This window comes from Phacochoerus africanus, chromosome 9 (genome assembly GCF_016906955.1).
Source record: "Phacochoerus africanus isolate WHEZ1 chromosome 9, ROS_Pafr_v1, whole genome shotgun sequence".
Classification (NCBI taxonomy): domain Eukaryota; kingdom Metazoa; phylum Chordata; class Mammalia; order Artiodactyla; family Suidae; genus Phacochoerus; species Phacochoerus africanus.
In genome coordinates, this window is record NC_062552.1 from 13141318 (window position 1) to 13160582 (window position 19265).

Here is a 19265-nt window from a genome sequence, read left to right on the forward strand (position 1 = left end):
GGGTGGGCTCCCCGTCCAGGGAGGAAGAGAAGCGAGACCGCCTAAATCACTGTTCTCAGTAAGTAGCTTCCTCTCACAATAGAGGTTTTGCCTGAGCCTCATCTAAGTACAGTAATTCTTAAGTGACACTGCACGGTGGATGTTTAGAAAAACACGCCTCCTCTGTTTCATGGCCTGCTTTGTTTTTCGAATTTTTAAAAATCATCTTTCATGGTACCAGTACAAAGAGTTCCTTTTCAACCTGTATTTTAACTCGGCAATGAGGAGAGGGTGTTGTTTACAATTTCACTTTCTGGCTCTCAAGCCTGTAAAATCTTTTTCTTCAATTGGATTTTTAAAAGATTTTTCAAGAAACTTTTGATTTCTTAGTCCTCCATAACTCCCACTGGGGGTTCACACTTAAAGAAATGGATGACCTCAAAAGGCCAGCCTCATGTAGAAGTCAGCAAGATGAAAAACAGAATCCAACATATTGCACAAGAATATCTGCATTCCCATTAGCTTTTGCAAATGCAATATATCACATCCTCTTGGGCTGACTGCAAATGTGCCCTGGAGAGAGGAACAAAAGTATGTGCCTCTCTAATAGGTTAACACTGAACTGCTTTAAACTGAATAAATGTTGCTGCCCAGGGGCAGTTACTGTGTGGACTTCAGTGGACACTCCTGGTGGAAATGACTTAAAAGCAAACTGAGTGCCAACAGTAGAGGGTGAAACATTCTGCTCCCATTAAACATCTTCAGCCAAACCTCAAATATGACCATGAGTTTACAGCCTAATGGAATGAACTCTTGATTTAAAAAAACAAACAAACAAACAAAAAAAACTGATCCGAAAAAATAAATATACATGGTCTTTATTTTCTACAAATGCTTAAAGGTTTGCTGGTAGAAACCAGGGCTTATGTAACAAGTCTATTTCAAAAATTACACTTTTACAACTACATCTTGATAAAAACAGTTGGGGTCAAGTCACTAATCATTCCTGTAATTTAAATAGTAGGAAATAGGTTAATTCTTTGCTTAGGGGGAAAAAAGGAGGATTTATGATGCGAAATCTGCATCAATCTTTCCGAATAGTTAGGGAGGACACAAATTTGGTGACTGTGAGATGAAGTGCTAATTTATGGTCCTTTGAAATAGAAGGCTGTGCCTGATAGACAGGTGTCTACGGTAACTTAGCCTGGCTGAGCCTTGAGCAAAGAAAGCTGATGGTTCTCCCCACTACACCCGAGGGCCAGACCATTTTCTCCCTCCTGGCTGTGCCTCTCTGGTTTTGTCCTCACCACCAGCTCTTTGGGGTCAAGGAAGGTTGGGGCCCCCCCTTTTCACTCTCCAGACCCGAGAGTATCCAACTCCGGTGTCCTTGGCGGAGCTCGTGGGCGCCTCGCGCCCCGGAGGGAACTGGCCTCCCAGCGAACCGCTCCAGGCCTCGGGGCCCCCAGCTCTTCAGTCCAGGTCGTCAGCCGTGTCACCGAGGCCGAGCGCAAAGACCTCGCGTGGCCGTTTGGGAAAGAGACGTGGCTCCCTATTCGGGCATAGTCCCCGTGTCCCAGGTCCCGGCTGGGGCCGCGCTGAGTCCCTAGGACTTTGACCGGTTAGGGCCGGCGACGCCGAGAGCCAGGCCGCCTCCAGCCATCCCCAGCCCTACCCCAGCGCCGGCTGCAGAGCCGGAGTCTGGCCGCCCAGCGCCACGCCGCGCGGCTAGAGAAGCAGCTGTTCCCAACAGCTGGGGGGCGGCGGCGCCGGGCGCCCCAGGTGCGGCCGCGGCCAATCGCAGGAGTCCGGCCCGCCCCCTCCCCAGCCGGGCGCCGACCCCCGGCCCGCGGGGGAAGGGAGCAGAGAGGTGGAGAGCTGTCCTCGCCACTTGTCTTCCAGCTTCCGCGGCGGGAGGGACAGAACCCGAGCCGAAGCCGCGCGGAGTCCCCTACCCCCGGCTCCGCCGCCGCCGCCGCCGCCGCCGCCGCGCCCCCAGCTCATCCACCTCCGTGCCAGGACGCTCTCCCAGCCGACCCTACCCACGCCCCGCGCGAGACACCTACCTAATTTCTAGGAAAGAAAAAATCTACCTCTAAACGCACCCCAGTTATCGGCTTGAGGACCACCCTCCCTTTTCATTTTTGGCCTCCCCGCCGGGTGAGTGAAAACCGTTTGCACATCCTAAGGAACCGCAGCCTAACCCAGACGATCGGGAGAATTTGTACTGTGACCGGCAGGGGGGGCGGGAGGAGAGAGCGAAGTCAAGTCTCCCGGGCTGCTGGCGACCTCGGCAGCTGCGCGCCCCGCGCCCTCGGCCGCCCCCGGCCGCTCGTCCCCGCCGCGCCGCCGTCCTCGCCCCCGGGCTCGCCCTTGGTCCCCGGAGGCCGCGAAAGGGTGCGGGAGACGCGGAGCCGGAGGAGGAGGCGCAGCCGCTGCCCAAGCCGCAGCCGCAGCCGCAGCCGGAGCCCGAGCCGCGGGGCCGGCGCGAAGATGCACACGACCCAGAAGGACACGACGTACACCAAGATCTTCGTCGGGGGGCTGCCCTACCACACCACCGACGCCAGCCTGCGCAAGTACTTCGAGGTCTTCGGCGAGATCGAGGAGGCGGTGGTCATCACCGACCGGCAGACCGGCAAGTCCCGGGGCTATGGATTTGTAAGTTGTGCGGATGCGGGGCCGGGGGGTGGGGGTGGGGGAGTGGAGAGGGCGACAAAAAGCCTGGCGGGGAAGTCGAGGACCGCGGAGGCGGGAAAGGGCAGAGTGGCGCTTGGCCCGAGGGGGTCGGAGTTTGGAGAGGGGGGCTCGGAGTGACTGTGCGAGGATCCCCGCGGGCGCGCGCGGTGTTGCCCCTTCGCTCCCGGCTGAACTGAAAGTTTGCGCGCGGAGGAGCTGGGGGAGGGAGGGCCGACGCCTGCCTTCGGGGGCTCGGAGGGGATGGAGAGCACTGCGAAGTCGAGGGACGGGCGGAGCAGGGGTGGAAGGAGAGAACTGTAACCACCGCTGGGTTTGGGGTTGCGGAGGATTGGGAGCCAGGGGCCACAGCCCCTAGGAGTTGCACTCGGGTTGGAAGCCGGTCTGGAAGCGCGCTGTTGCTTTGTCAAGAGGCGTGGGTCCTCCTGGTGCTCCGGCTGGGGCAGAGAGCGGACACCCCAGGAGGTCTGGGCCTCCTCTTCTGCCACCTCCCTCCTCCCTTTTTTTGTAAATTGCAAAGATGCGTTCTTTTAAAAGATCAGCTTCTGGCTCTTTGCCGAACTGAAAGAGAGCCTAGTAAGCTTCCCGGAGATTTCCGCGTGTAAATTCAGCCACCGAGGAGCGGGGAGCCCCAGCGTAGGACAATAGCTATTGTCGTTGGGGAGTGTTTGCGGGGATGGGAACAACGGGCGGGCGGAGGTGCGGCTGGTCTTTCTTTAAAGCAAACTGTGCCTCTCAGGCCGCGGAGGGACCTGGGGAATGGTCGGGGGCGGGGGTGGGGGGGCTGTGGAGGTGTTCTAAGACGGAGTTCAGGCTTCCGAATCTCTGCTAGGCCTTACTAGCACCTTTAGGACTTGGGGGGGGGGGAGTTCCCTCTGTTTTCTCTTTTTGTTTCGGATGGAGGATCAAGTAATAAGTTCCAGCCCCCCACCCGACGCTCCCCCCCAAAAAAAAGAAAGGAAAATTTTAAGAACCCCCTCAGTTTTATTAACATGAATGACTTCTCCAGTACGATTCTTGGTTTCTTCGGGGGTTGATTTAGAGCTTTGTGTGTCTGTCTGTGTGTGTATGTTGCTAAGGTCACCATGGCTGACCGCGCTGCTGCCGAAAGAGCCTGCAAGGATCCCAACCCCATCATTGATGGCAGGAAGGCCAACGTGAATCTGGCGTACTTGGGAGCAAAACCAAGGATCATGCAACCAGGTGAGAAACGCGTCCCTCAAACTACCCGTCCCCCCTCCCCCACGGGAGGACACCCCCCCCCGCCCCGCCCTCCGCCCTCTTCTGAACGGAATGAATGCCTGATGGAAAGACAGTGGTTCCCTGAGAACCTGTAGATGGGTTCAGTAAAGTTGAACCGGGGGCTGGTTATTCAAGGCATTATAGATAAGAGTTGTAAGCTCTGCTTTCCAGACTTGAAATGCCCCTGTGGGCAAAAAATACATCTTGGGGGTGGGGACAGTCTGTACGCACCCAGACTCGATTGAGCTTAACTCATCTGTTTCCTATACACAATCATAGTCCATTCTCCGTTTTCTGGTGTTTAGCCACTTGTAGATCATTCACTTGTGGATTATATGGGCCCAAACTGTCAACTCCAGCTGATTCTACTTCCCTACTTAGTGTTGTCTCTGCTTTTACCACCAGTTGCCCTGTGTTCAGAGCAGGCAGTTGGTTCAGCCTTCAAGTTGAATTGACCCAAGAGGAGGATGGGTGGCAGTGGTGTCTGGATGGTAAATGTTCAAAATAAAACCACAGAATGTTAGTAATGAAAGATAAGAAAGAGATTTCATGTATTCCAGGACCCTTATGCTACAGATGAAGAAACTGATACATAGAGATGAGAAATGGTTTTGTCCAAAGTCACATGGGTGTTAGTCACCAAAAGGGAGAGAATTTTGTCTATGTGAAAATACGACCTCTTGAATTATTTCCTACCCTGGCCTTTGCATTAGCACAAATAGTTGTGAGTTGACCATGGAACAAATGTAATCTGTTTTTTCCGGCACACAACTTTAAGTCAGGCTCTTCATTCTTAAGTCTTTCCATCTGAAATTTGGGAACGAGGTGGACACTTCCATCCAAACAGATTTACTGGGAAGGAAACTAGCTTGTCAAGAAAGGAAGTGTGTGTGAAAATATCCATGAGGATTAAAAAACATGTGTTTGTCTAGTATGGTGAGTGAGTGTGTGTGTGTGTGTGTGTGTGTGTGTGTGTGTGTGTTCGCTACATAGAAAAGAAAGAAGAGTTTGTTTCTGTGGATTTCTAATACCATAATCTTCCAAAACATTGTTTAAAGCATTCCACCATGTTCCAGATTAAAAAGGCTTTTTAAAAAGATCATGATTCAGAATTTGTGGGAAGATTTGTGCCATCTAACTTCATTGTTAAGTCCTGTTGTTCTTGGTTTCATTCCACAAGAACTTTCCCCAGGTCTGATTTTCTAAGGTTTTATTCTGTGTCTGTCAACTCAACTTTGCAGATCATGTTTAGTTTCCACTTGCAGTCTATTAAAATTTGTATGTACTTTGACGATCACAGTAGTAAAATGACTCTTTAAAAATATATTTATAATATCTTCTCTAATGTATTAAAAGAATGACTACCTTTTCTAAGTGAAAGGTGTGATTGCATTTTATATGTAGGAGTAATAAATGCCTAACCATGCACCAATAGAGAATATGGTATGTTTTATTATCAGGTTTTGCCTTTGGTGTTCAACAGCTTCATCCAGCCCTTATACAAAGACCTTTTGGGTAAGTCAATTAATGGGACCCTCCTGAGTTTCGATATGGCTACAGTTTGGTAACCTGCCTTTTTGTTACATCCCGACAAGACCATCATGTCACAGAATGTTCCCGGTTATACATATTTATATATGTCTGTGTATTTTGAATGCTGATAATATAAATATTTTTAGATGAGTCAAGTTATCTGACCCAGTATGCAGCCTCCAAACCAGACACATTTTGAGCTTATGATTAACAAAACAAAACAAAAATACCAGGTATGACTTGTGTACAAGACGATTGTGTCCCAACACCATTACTACTGTTCAACTTGACTCAATTGTATTTGTCTCTTTCTAACCTGACAGGGCTCGTATACAGTTAAGCTAACTGATCAGAAGGATACGATGATAAGAGGTGGAATAGTTCTGTTTGGAATTAAACTCTGTAACCAGTAGACTCAGACACACAAGCTCAGATGGTGATTAACGATGCATGGATGTTGGTGTTGTTGTTTTATTTTTCACAATAGTCAATAGACCTCCGTGTGCTTTATTTCATTTATTACAGTCATGAAGTGGTGTTGATAGCTAAACTGTGTGCTTTTTGACTTAATTGAAAAGAGCTGTAGTGAAAGTGTTTTCTTTTCCTCGGGGAAGGGGCTCTTTGTGTTTTTGGTTTTGGTGGTGGTGTTGACGGGTGTTGACTTTTGACTTTGCCATGGGAAGCAAAGGGCCTTTTTTTTTTTTTTCCTTGCTTTTAAGCTGTAGCCTGTGACTTCCATTTAACCATATTTTTGTAGTGAGTGCTAAATGGTGTGATTTCCCTCTGTAAGAATACAGATTCAACGCTTGCATGTCCTAAGTTTCTGTTTTACTGGGGAGTTTTCCTGAGAATGGGGTTCTTTCTTTGGCAATGTGTATCCACTTTTAGGCCTTCTGATTGAAAGGTTCAACAACTTTCATCAGATAATCACTAACATTAGCCAGTTTGAGGAGAGTAGCCCAAACTTTCACCTTTCAGATTCAAATCAGGTGACTAGCCTGCACCTATTTGTGCTTTCTGGATTCTGTGGCTACCAGCTTTTCTACTCCAAGTTCCCCCATTTCCCTTCCATTTAGACATGATATGGGTGGAAGATCCCTAACCACCCTGATTTATTCTGAACACCTAGGGGGTGCTTTGGCTGTACTCTACCTGATCAACATGGCTGTAACTCTAATACCAGAGATTTACGCTCTCTTTTAAAGTATTCTACCTGTTTAGAAGTGTTTTGTCCTCAACAATAGTTTCTTCTCTAGCTCAGCACCTAAACATCTACACACGAAACCTGGAAGGTTGCCTTCTGTCTACAAAGATAGGTATCTACCTTATGTGTCTCTAAGAAAAGATCCAAAAAAGTAATGATAATTTGACTTGGAAGAGTCACGTTATACTTTCTAGGAATATCTTCTTTATAACCCTCCCTTTAACGTACCAATATCTCACTCTTATGCCAACCCTTCCTTTTTTTTTTTTTTCACTGTGGGAGAGTCTGTTCAGTGTAATTGAAAAAAGCCATTATAGGCTTATAACGATTTATCAATGCCCCATTCAGACCATGCTGGACACTGATGACAAAGAGTGGGCTGATAGGTCCAGCTACCTCTGTGGGTCCCCCTCTCCCTGGTGTTCACTATGTCAAGGGCGCTATTGGAGAGGAGGACCTACATCCTAAGAAGTGATGGGGAACTTGGGATCTCACATGAATAGCCTTGAAGCAGTTGTTATACAACTAAATCCATCAATTGCTATTAGCATGTGTTTATTTTTCTCTGTGCTGGTAGGTGGTGCAAAATAAGATTGCACTTAAGTCTGGGAAGCTAAACTAACACAAACCAATCAGGAACAATTAATTACTGAATTACTTGGTATTGTTTTCAGTACAAAAGGTGTTCAGAACAGCAAGAGAATAGGTGATTTGGAGGAGTTGGTCAAGGCTCTATGAGGATTGGAGCTAGACTTGGACCAATGGGTAGGTGCTGGACAGATAAAAGGACGAAGAGACATGTCTCGTGGGTATAGGACGAGGGGAGTATAAGCAAAGGCACAGAGGCAAAGGACTCAGTGCCTGGAGAAAGCAGATTTTTTTTATGGAGGGTCTTGAGAGCTGAACATAGAAATTTGACTGTGTCCAAACAGATCCTTACAGGTCCTTGAGAAAGAAAGTAGCCCAAGGGAAATAAGAACAACCAGAGTAAGATGTGTCATTGGGGAAATTTTAAATCAAGCATGTTTTGATAGTAACCTTTGGCTTTTCATCCTGTCTCATATTAGCTTGTCTTTATGAAGGATGGTGATTACTACTGTTTGCATAAATTGTTTGGACATGAGATGCCTATTAGACATAGACTGCATTCCAGATAGACCAAGGGAGCCTTCTCTTTCTTTTTAAAGGGGTTCTTAATTCCTGAAGTCTGTACCTAACAAATCACACCTTGTCATCCTAAATGCCATTTGAGTGCCACGTGTTCTTATTCTGGATGGCAAAGAAGCTTGAGAATTTTTAATCTTACCTGACTTGTTTGAACTTCTAGGAACTGAACTATTTTTTTTTTTTAAATATGGTCTTTCAGTGGCCCCCAGATTATGCTGGGCCTTTAAAGAGAAAACCTTGGCCTCAAGGAATTGTTGATGTGATACAGTGGGCAGCTGTGTACAGAAATTTGTGGACTTGCTAAGGAATGGCTTATAAGTATTTCATATTTGAATGAAGCATTTTTCTTATTGAAACCTTGCAGAGGAGAGACTGGATCTGTGAGAAGACAATTCCAGGCTAGTTTAGATCAGGTGGAAATACATTTAGTTACCCAGCACTCCTCTAAGTGCTAAGTTTTACGCTAGTTGTGCTAACACATGATAGGTATTATACTGTCTGCTAAGTGAGGCAGGAGGGACAGTAAAACATTACTGAACACCTGCTACCTGCCTAGTACTGATAAAGGATTTACATAAATTTAATTATCACCATAATTATTTAATGAAGGGACTGTTACTGTCCTTTCCATGGGTGAAAAGGCTGATATGCAGAAGAAAGTTAATTAATTTTCCACGTGGGCTATTCAGGCAAAGAGTCTGGTTCTAGGTTCAGAATCACGCTCTGCCTGACCTCAAAAAGCATCTTCTTTCCTTTGTGTCAAGCTGTAGCCAAAAAGACACAATTCCACTCTCTCTTGTAATCTAGTAAGAAAAGTGAGACGCATCCAGAAGGGCTGTCCATATGGCTTCAGATAAGGCAGAGAGACATCAGGTTGGTGGGATCCAGGAAGTCTTCATGAAGGAGGAAAAAGCTGACCTAGATTTTAAAGCATGAGGGAAGCGAGGAAGCTCTTGCAATGAGTATATTCCTCACTGTAGACTCTTCACCTGGATATTTTTAGTTTAATGCACAGCAATTCAGGGTTGGAAATATGTTAGGTTCAGGTCACTCATGAGAAATATGTGAGACGAAAAGGTGAAGAAAATTCCTGGAGGCTTTACACATAGTGAGTGGTAGAGCTAGAATGATGGGATTAGAATTTCAACAGGTAGAGATGGAGTGACGGGCACCCCTGGCAGAGGGGTGAGCCAAGGTGAGGCTCTAGGAGTGTGCGGGGTATCCAGGAAACACTGAGGAGCCCAGCGGACTTGGGTTCAAGGAAAGGGGAGAAGAGAAACTGCAAAAGGTATGTTGAAACCAGAAGTATAAAAGGCCTGGCATGCCAACGTTTGAGCAGTTTGGAGTTGCTGGTGGTTCAGTGGGTTAAGGATTTGGCGTTGTCACCGCTGTGGCTCTGGTTATCCGCTGTGGCATGGGTTCGATCCCTGGTCCAGGAACTTGCGCATGCTGTGGGCGCAGCAAAAAATAATAATAATAATAATAATAAAATAATAAATTTACACTTGGTTTGATACGATTTTAGGGACCTAGATTACTTTGAACAAAGGACTGAGATGAAGCCTGGGTCAGCAGTTTATGTGAGAAGCTGGAGGAGGGAACCCATTAGGACGTCAGAAGTCTCAAAAAGGAGTCCTGTTGTGGCTCAGTGGGCTACAAACCCAACTAGTATCCGTGAGGATTAGGATTTGATCCCTGGCCTCGCTCAGTGGGTTAAGGACCCAGCATTGCCATAGCTGTGGTGTAAGCCGGTGGGCAGCTGCAGGTCCAATTCAACCCCTAGCCTGGAAATCCATATGCCACATGTGTGGCTCTAAAAAGCAAACAAAGGGAAAAAAAAAAAAAAGTCACAGAAAGATGTCAGAGGGACCTGAAGTGATGGGACGAAAAGGAGAACGTGGTCCATTTTCTTTGAAAATCGTCCAGAGCGTCTGCTTTGCTCTTGTGCTTTTGTTACTGCTACTTATGTACCTTCTGTGATTTACCGAGGAAAAGAAGGTTGGTAGATCTCCAGTAGAAGGGAGGTTCCCGAATGGCCTTGTGGGTTCCTTGGACTATTAAAAGAACTCATACAGGAATTGCTTCAGAAGTGCCGCCTCGCCCTTTAGTCCATTTCTGCCTCCCTTCCTGCACTGAGATATTTTCGTCTCTCCATGGTCTTCTGAGCTCTCCTTTCCCTAAGCCTTCAAACAACTCTAGGATTTCGTTTGCCTTCCAGATGTCCTCCTACCCCTTGCCAGACTCCGTGGAGGTTTCTGATATTCCCAGGAACCATATACTCTCACTGGTTGGCCTTAGCAAAGGCAAACTCTTCATGTGGAATCAATGCAGAGATAAGAGTCCTCTAAGAGGCCCTATCTGTCCCGGAAAGCCATCTTCTCACACACGCAATTTTATCCTGCCTTGTCGAAGGCTAAACTGACTGTGCGTTACCACCTCTCTTCAGAGATACCAGCCTAGCAACCATTATGTTGTCTTTGCAACTTCAGGAGCACAGGGGTTAATGTTGCGCTATCAGTGAGGTTCACACTGGCTGGCCTTTGCAGCTGATAGATGTTTTACTTTGGCCTTATAAAGACATTTTACCCGCTGGAAACCCTTGTCGCATGACAGGATCAAAAATAGCCCGGCTGCAGCCCTTGCTGTCCATCACCACATGCAAACTGGCAGGAGCGGAGGCTCTCTTAGCCGTGTCTGCACATCATGGACAGGGCCGGCCTCCAGGGCCAGTGTTTCATAAAGCCACACCTGTCGTTGTGAGCGAGCCAGTCACCTGACCTGCAGGGAAGTTCTGAGTTGTGTGCATGACCAGGCATCTGGTTTCTGACAAGCAACTGAGAACATCTCTAAGTGTCCTCAGAAACACTTGATGACGTTGTTTCTCCTGGCACTGGGAAAGATCTACAAGTCTAGTAAAAATTGAGTGTATTTTTATCATCAGGGTCAAAGTTCACCACCCGCTGTGATAAATTCATCTTTTCCATGGATGTCCGTTTCATGGGTGCTTTCAGTAAAACTCTGAAAAGGCAAAGCAAAATTTATGTTCACAAAATCTGAACGTGGAGTTCTCTGTTCGGAGTTCTTTAAAATTTGAAGATTGGTACTTGTGCTTGTATTTCTTAAAAGTTGCCTTTGGCAACAACCAGATGGCATTATAGTGTGATATTTTTAGAAATCCAGGGGGTTTTGATGGAGATTATTCTAAAGAAGGATGAAAATAAATCAGATACTCACGGTAGTGTTTTAACTGGGCAGTTATGAATCGCAAGAGAACTGAGATGCATGGTTTTTTTCAAAATGCCTCTTGCGATTTATTTTTTTTTTAACAAAATTAACCTTTACGTAAGGTCGTTGGAGTGTGTCTTGTATGTAACCTCTGAATATGTAATTGTAAAAGGAACTTGGTTTTGTTTCACTTTCTAGAACTTTTGCAGGATAATACATAATAGAATTGGTTTGTATAAAATCTCTACCTGTAGGGAAGATTTAAAACAGCTATGCTAATAAATCTGTTTCTGTTGAGTTAGAGGATAAGAGGTAGTTGATGCGCCACAAGAAATGTTTCCTTACGCTTATTATTATGTAACCTTTTAAAGTTGATATTAATTTTAGAAATATTTAGTTCTGTTCCCCTGTCGCTACCTTTTCCCTCAACCTCATCATTTCCCCCAAACCCCTTCTGTCTGTCTTGCATAGAGATAAACAAGCTGGCTGACCTTCGGTTGCCTGATAGTCAAACAGGTTTGATTGACCCTTGTGTCCTTATGAATTTAATGGAGAAAAAAGAAAGAAAGAAAGACAAAAAGCGTGCTGCACATCTCTTTGGGAATCACTGCCATGAATGTTAATAGCATTTCTGTAGCTTCCCACAACAGCCTCTTGTGATAAGAGTGAGCTCTGCACTACAGTTCGTTTGAGAAGTGTGATTCTGCTGTGTTTACCACACTTGTGAACTTTTAAACTCCTTTTTTTTTTATTTTGTCGCCTGCTTCTTTTTTTTATTATCATTTTTAATAAGGGTGACTGAGGTTGCAGAGAGATTAATGTGTGCTGAGTCTGCATAGCAATTTCCAGTAGGGTTGCCATGATAACAAACATACAGATTTTGTCAAAATGTATCGTAGCTTCCCGAAACCGGCCATCACCCTTAATGGAACTGCATGATCACGGACTCCCTTTTGAGTCCTATCTTCCTGGCGAAGAATTTCTCTATTGGCCGAATCGTCTGTTGTTGTATGAACTCCCTGCAAAATTGTTCTCAAGTCTTAAACAATTAAGTATGTATTAACTCTCTTCTGGGAGAGGCCCTCTCGAGCCTTGATTCCTCTTTGCCAACTTGGGCTCCGTGCGCTTTTACCGGTTCCAAAACGATGCCAAACAAAAATTCTAGCAGGGAGGGTGGCGTCTTTTTGCTTTGAGCTTTTCCTGCTTCCAAAATGATGCTCAATAAAAATTCTAGCAGGGAGGGTAGCCTCCTTCCGGGGCACTCCACGATTTGGGCTCCGGCCAGAGTAGTTTCGCCGATCACTGGCAAGTCGATATTGTGGCAACCCTATGCTCATAATAACCACTAAATTTGGGGTTTGTCTGATCTCGGAACAAGCCACGCTCCAGACAGGAGGCACCTCCTGCCTGACTCTGTTTTCCATTTCTCAACAGGATACCTGCCCACTATGTCTATCCGCAGGCTTTTGTGCAGCCTGGAGTGGTCATCCCCCACGTCCAGCCGGCCGCCGCTGCCGCCTCCACCACGCCGTACATTGATTACACGGGAGCTGCGTACGCCCAGTACTCAGCGGCCGCCGCGGCCGCCGCCGCCGCCGCCGCCTACGACCAGTACCCGTACGCAGCCTCCCCGGCCGCCGCGGGCTACGTCACGGCCGGGGGCTACGGCTACGCGGTGCAGCAGCCAATCACCGCCGCCGCACCTGGGACCGCGGCCGCCGCCGCCGCCGCCGCGGCCGCCGCCGCCGCCTTCGGCCAGTACCAGCCTCAGCAGCTGCAGACCGACCGCATGCAGTAGGCGGCCCTCCCTCCGATCCACGTCGAGTTCGTTCCTCTTTCCCTCCCGAGGTCCCCCCGTTTTCAGTAGCGAATAAGAGCGTTAACCTGGACTTAACCGCTTAAGAAAAAGAAAAAAAAAAAAAAAAAAAGCTATGCTATTGTGAAGCAGAATTATGATTATTTTTTTTATACTCCAGTAGTCTTCTAGATGTGCAAGAATTGAGAATGAAGGGGAGTGGGCGCAGGTTTGGAAATCAATCCCAAAGAGCCTGAAGTCAATCAAAGGCCGCGATGGAATGGTGGCAGGAGGAACAATGGAACTTCACTTTTATAATGGGATTTTTACTTTTGCTCTTTTTATAGTATCAGGGAAGCAAACTGCCTTTTACCAGTTAGACGATGCTATTTGAATCTAGTTGAACCAGGGAATACAGAGTGAGCAATATGTAGCTTGAATTACATTTAAAAGCAGATTTTTTAAAAAAACAAAACAAAACGGTGAAAGCACTGATTGTCATGTTTAGCAGTCACTATGGCCTAGAGAACTTTTTCAAGTAGGAAGGTAATGTTCTTACTCTCTCAAAAATGGGCATCGAACAATCAATGTAGGAGCGTGGCAGTGGGTAAAATGATGGACAGGCACCAAAGCTATTTTCTCATCCACCCAGTGGACGAGTGGGACTGTGAAACAAGTGATGTGGAATGAATGGGTGCAACAGCTGTACAGACAATCAATAACACACACAGTTCTGGAAAGAACACATCACTTGTGCTTGTTTGATGAGCTTGTCACATTCTAATCCCTCTCCCCATCCTGTTTCAATTTTGGGAAACTTGTATCTGCTGGTGTCAGCAATTCTGATTCTGAAATAGGATCAGGCTTTTACTACAACAGCCTTCTCTTTCTATTTATTGTGTCGACTCGTGGCTTATGATTAAAGGCAGGCAAAGTTTGCAGACTCTAAACCCTTAAGAACTGTCTTAAGGATGTTTATTTTTTTCCCCTTTTTAAATAATTTTACACTTTTTAGTATCTATTTCAGAGTCATATTTAAAACTATTTATTAGTGAATACAGTACATGAGACAACAAGGTTACTGAGATTACAATTCTTCAGTGGTTAATGATAATGTGGTTTATACTGTGCCTTAATAGTAATGCTATTTAAGATATTTATTTTTAAGTTTTACTATGCTGCACTCTAAAGAAAGGAACTTTAGATGTGACACTGTAAAATTATGTATTCATCTCATGGCGTAAATTATTTAGTAGGTCTAGATGTAGCATATTAAATATTAACCTATTCAACTAAAGATGTTGACTTGGATTTATTTAAATTCATATGTGCACTGTATAAGAGAGTACTCTTAACATTAACACATTTTAGTTTAGGTTTTTTCTTTTTTTTTTTTTAAACAGGCTCTATTGCTAGTTTCATGCTTCCTTCTCTGATTTTTTGCCTGTGTAGCCCTCATTATTGGTACTTCATTAGTTTAACACTCTTCTTATGTAGTTTATGGAGTTTTTAAATGCTGCTTTACATTTTTCTTCTGAAACTGCAATACTTGCGATTTTTATTCTTAAACTAAATTGAATACTATTTTACACTGTATTGGATTTTTATACTTGAACAATTTCATACAAGGGAAGACAGGTTAGCATTTTTATGGACTTTCTCCATTATCACTGGATTTACTTTAAGTATTCCCATATTAGACAGTGTTATGTAATGTAGACAGGACTCTCCTGGGCAAATTATTTATTCATTGTGTCTATTGCTTTATAACATTTCAGATCTTCTAATCTATTCACTTGTATTAAATATAATTTTTAAAAACTTCTGTGGCATTGATTGTTTCTAATTTTGTTGTGAAGGTGGAATGATTTCTCCCTTTGATTAGAGTTAATGGCCGGGATTTACAGGTAACATTTTCAGTGAGCAGAAATTTTCCCAGATGCCCTGTTGTTTTGTTGGTTTGTTTGATTTGGGGGGGACAGTGCCTGGGAGGGGGGTTGTTTGTTTGTTTTGTGTTTTTCAGGCCGCACGTGGCATATGGAGGGAGGTTCACCAGGCTAGGGGTTGAATCAGAGCTGTAGCAGCCAGCCTATGCCACAACCACAGCAACGCCAGATCGGAGCTGCATCTGGGACCTACCCCACAGCTCACGGCAACGCCGGATCCCTAACCCCCTGAGTGAGGCCAGGGATCAAACCTGCATCCTCACGGATACTAGTCAGATTTGTTTCCCCTGAGCCACAACGGGAACTCCTCAAGTGCCCCATTTTGATACCTTTTAAATGGTTTCCTTAACTCAGTTTCTGCCTTGTATTTAGCAAATGCTATAGGTCCTTCCCCAGTTGTGAACCCTAAGGGACTATTGATGGCACTGATAACCGGTGACCTGAAGACGGCTTGAATGGAGTGGGCAGTAGAAGGGAAGAGACGGTTCAAAGCTGGAGCAGCACAGTGATGCTGAGGTCAGGTGAATGAGGTTTGGTGCTAGCCTCTCCCACCTTCTAGCAATGTTGGTGGAACACATCGCTCTTTGTAATCTACTTTGGAGGTGAGGTTTATATTGATTTCTCACCTATCATATTGGGACAGTAATACCTATCTTACACGGTTACTTAAGTTTTAAAGTATATCATCTGCTTGGCACAGAGTCAAATACTTGGTAAGCTCTAGAAGAATGATTCCTGGTAGCAGTTATTGTAATGCCTTATAGGGAAAGGAAAGCAAGGAGGTCACCAGCGAGGCTATTCCCATTTTTTAATGTCTGTCCACAGTGACGGGGCTGCATCTAAGGCGGTGTGTCTTAGACCAGCCAATGAATGACTATCACATTGATTGTCTTACAGCGTATGTATTATGTTAACTATGGAATGGGTGGTCTTTTGACCTCTTGATCTTCATCTTTCCCAAATCCATGATACGTTATCTTTTATTTCATTCCACTAGTTTCCAAATATTATAAGCAGCACAAAGTTATGATAACAGACTCCATCACGCTTTCCACTTGATGACATCATAGTCCCCAACTTTAATTACCTTTAATTTACAAAAAAAAAAAAATAGATACCACCTTATCCCTGGAGAGAGCTATAATTGCACCCCAAGGTATTATCTTGGATCAGTAAAATAATTGCAAAGTTACTTAATTCAGTCAGGGCATCACTGATTATTTTATTCCAAAAGACATGTTCTACATTTAATAGTTCAGATTTATGAAAGGTCACTTTTGTCCTCTCTCTCTAATATATTGATGGCTGAGCTTTAAAATGAAACATTATTTGATTTATCAATGAAAAATAGGTCAGACCATTCTGGGAAAAGCTTGTCCAAAACAGCCAAAAGTCCATGTACACTCCGGTACCGAATGTACCTTTCTTGGAGGTATTTGCTGAGCTATGCTAATATCAATATAAGCAGTTACTTATAAGACTTTTACTTTATAATGCTACAGGATACATTTCTAAAAGTGAGTAAATAACCATTCTTAAGGTGTCATAAAGGGGGGAGAGTACCCACGACGGAAAGTCTGTCCTGGTGAGAAGGATGGTTGTGGTTGTGGTCGTAGAGTCGGAGAAAGCAATTGTCGGAGACCAAAGAGCTGGCTGAGTCCTGGTTTCTTTACTTGTACCCAGGGTGATCTTGCCCCCCTCTGTCTTGGCAACATGTAAGTTGACAGAACCCAACGTAGTTGTTCTGTTGACTTCTCAGATGGTACTTAAATGAGTTAACGATATGAGAGCATGTTAGAAATTCCAAACAATTAGGCAAATCGAAATTATACTGTGGGAATATACACAATATGAATTTGGAAATTGACCTCTGTTTTCTTGTATGACATGACCTTCCCAAAGAGGACAACACTGTCCTCTCATGATGCTCTCTTTATTCTGTCCCAACCAAGTCACAGCTAAACTTGCTGTACAAGAGTGGCACAGAAGCCACATTGAAAGATGGAGAGATGGCCTGGCCAGGGGAGAGAAGGGGAGACAAGATGATGGGATGTATTTCTCTCACAAGGGAACCTTATTCAGCCCCTTCCTCACTCCTGTCAAATATTAGGCTTCTTAATTCCCTTGGATGCTTGAAAGCGTTCAAGATGACAGCCTAAAGTTCGGAGGGGCAGAGGTGAAGAGGAGCCAAAAAAAAAAAAAAGAAAAAAAAATGCATGTTCATGCTTACTTTTGTCCTCTCTTCTCCTTCAAGAGTTCCAGGCTGTTTCCATGGAAATTCTAACTTCGTTTTGCTTAAGTACTTCATGCAGAAGAGGTTTCATTTCGGGTATTTGTTCTGAGTTGAATTTTAGAAGTTCAATAATGATTTTTGGCTCAGTCATTTACATTCCAGACTTTGACATCCCAGTCATAAATCAAAATGGGAAAGAAATCAGACAATACATGTTTAAGATAAGAAAAGGGATATATAGCTTTCATACAATAAATTCGTTCTTAAAATTGCACAGCATTTGGTCTTTCTTGACCAACGTCTTCAGAGAGGAAGTCTATAAAGTCTCTTTCTTTCTAGTCTCTTCCATCTCGGAAGATGAATGTCATAGCTTTTTTTAAATCTAAGATGCTACCACTGAGCTATGAGTGTGCTTTAAGTGAGTTGGAGGGTGTGCCTTTTTTTTTTTTTTTTTGTCTTTTGTCTTTTTTCTTGTCGTTGTTGTTGCTATTTCTTGGGCCGCTCCCTCGGCATATGGAGGTTCCCAGGTTAGGGGTCCAATCGGAGCTGTAGCCACTGGCCTACGCCAGAGCCACAGCAACGTGGGATCCGAGCCGCGTCTGCAACCTACACCACAGCTCACGGCAACGCCGGATCGTTAACCCACTGAGCAAGGGCAGGGACCGAACCCGCACCCTCATGGTTCCTAGTCGGATTCATTAACCACTGCGCCACGACGGGAACTCCTGGGTGTGCCTTTTTTTCCATTTTTCCACTCTTAGAGGTAATTCTGATTGTGTCATTAACAGAGATGGAGTAGCAATCGTTATTTCTTGTAGTAGCTCAGATAATGTTGTTCATAAAAGGACAAATATTTCAAACCGACTTCTAAAATGAGCGTGAAATACAAAAATGTAGTTGTGCCAAGTAGACAGTTGTGTTTTAGCTCCCTGTTTAAACTAGGTTCATCCGATTGTCCTAACCAGGAATAAACTTATTTCCTTTCTGAATATTGTCACCTTTGGATCTGCCCCCTGTGCTGTAGGTGGCTCGGGTGAGGTGGAAGGGAGAGAGACGGTGCCTTTGGAGAGTCGTAGAGTAGGCACTTCCATTCTGCATTCACTTATAGATATTTTGAAATTCTAGAGGGGAGAAGGACATGGAAAGGAAGTAGAAGAAAAGAATGAAGAAAAGAAAAAAGCACTAAGGTCAAAAGCCTCCCCTGAAAATAGGTGAAAGGCACTAAGATGGAGCAGTGGGAGCCGCATGGGCTGGATCACGGGAGGTGAGCTTGACACTAAGGGGCCACATAAGGAGGAAAAGGGGAGGTGACTGGCTGGGGGCCAGGAGACTTCATCTGGGGATGAGACATGGGGGAGCATTTAAAGGACACTAATTAGACATCTAGTTTTCTAAACAAAAGACATTCAGAGAGTTCCCTGGCGGCTCAGGGCATGGCTCAGAGTCGCTGAAGGGCTCAGGTTCGATCCCTGGCCTGGGAATTTCCACAAGTCATGGGCATGGCCAAAAACAGAAGAAAAAGAAAAAAAGCATTTAGAATAACAGCTGAAATTTTTATTTTTGGCCCCACCGTTGGCATGCAGAAGTTCCTGGACCAGGGGTTGAATCCTGACCACAGCAGCAGCCTGAGCCACTGCAGTGACAACACCAGATCCTTAATCTGCTGAGCCACCAGAGAGCTCCAACAGTTGACATTTTGAACTATGCTTGCAAAGGTTTAGACATTGAAACAAAAGGAGTATGTTCTTTGTAAATAAAAACTTTTAGAAACCAACACTTATGGTGCCCCTGGTAGGATCAGATAGAGCTTCAACCTGGCCTTTGGGCCTCCAGGGACAGGGATCAGAGCCTTCTTTCATCAATTGTCACTTTCTATTTTAAGCAGACAAGTGAGTCAGAAGAGTGAAAGGGAAGATTTAAAGAAAAATGTATTTACTTGCTAACCAGTATACTTTCCTTCAAGATATGAAAGGATCATTTGTGGCCAAGAAGGGTGAGCTCTTAACAGCGGTATTTGCACAGGCTTTGCTGCTTCTGCCTTCACTCCTGTTGATGGGCCTTTGGAGAAATAACAGAAAATTTGCAAAAGGATGCAAGGGGAGCAGCCTGCACTACTAACTACAGCCAGTGTACCAGGTAATTGTATTTAATCCTTATTAAATGTAAGGTAGGGAGTTCCCTTCGTGGCACAGTGGTTAACCAATCTGACTAGGAACCATGAGGTTGCGGGTTCGGTCCCTGCCCTTG

General features: G+C 45.0%; 1 protein-coding gene across 1 annotated transcript; it reads left to right on the forward strand.

Annotated features, from left to right (window-relative positions):
• The first annotated feature begins 1891 nt into the window (after positions 1–1891).
• Positions 1892–14664, forward strand: RBM24 (RNA binding motif protein 24). The gene is made up of 4 exons (XM_047796275.1): positions 1892–2637; positions 3753–3876; positions 5376–5430; positions 12479–14664. The coding sequence occupies exons 1-4, from the start codon at positions 2470–2472 to the stop codon at positions 12840–12842; spliced, it is 711 nt and encodes a 236-aa protein (XP_047652231.1). The 5' UTR covers positions 1892–2469; the 3' UTR covers positions 12843–14664.
• Positions 14665–19265: the final 4601 nt, after the last annotated feature.

Coding starts and splice junctions, on each gene's coding strand:
- RBM24 (XM_047796275.1), top strand. CDS start 2,470: ATGCACACGACCCAGAAGGACACGACGTACACCAAGATCTTCGTCGGG. Junction 2,638..3,752: donor AGTCCCGGGGCTATGGATTT/GTAAGTTGTGCG, acceptor TATGTTGCTAAG/GTCACCATGGCTGACCGCGC. Junction 3,877..5,375: donor ACCAAGGATCATGCAACCAG/GTGAGAAACGCG, acceptor TTTTATTATCAG/GTTTTGCCTTTGGTGTTCAA.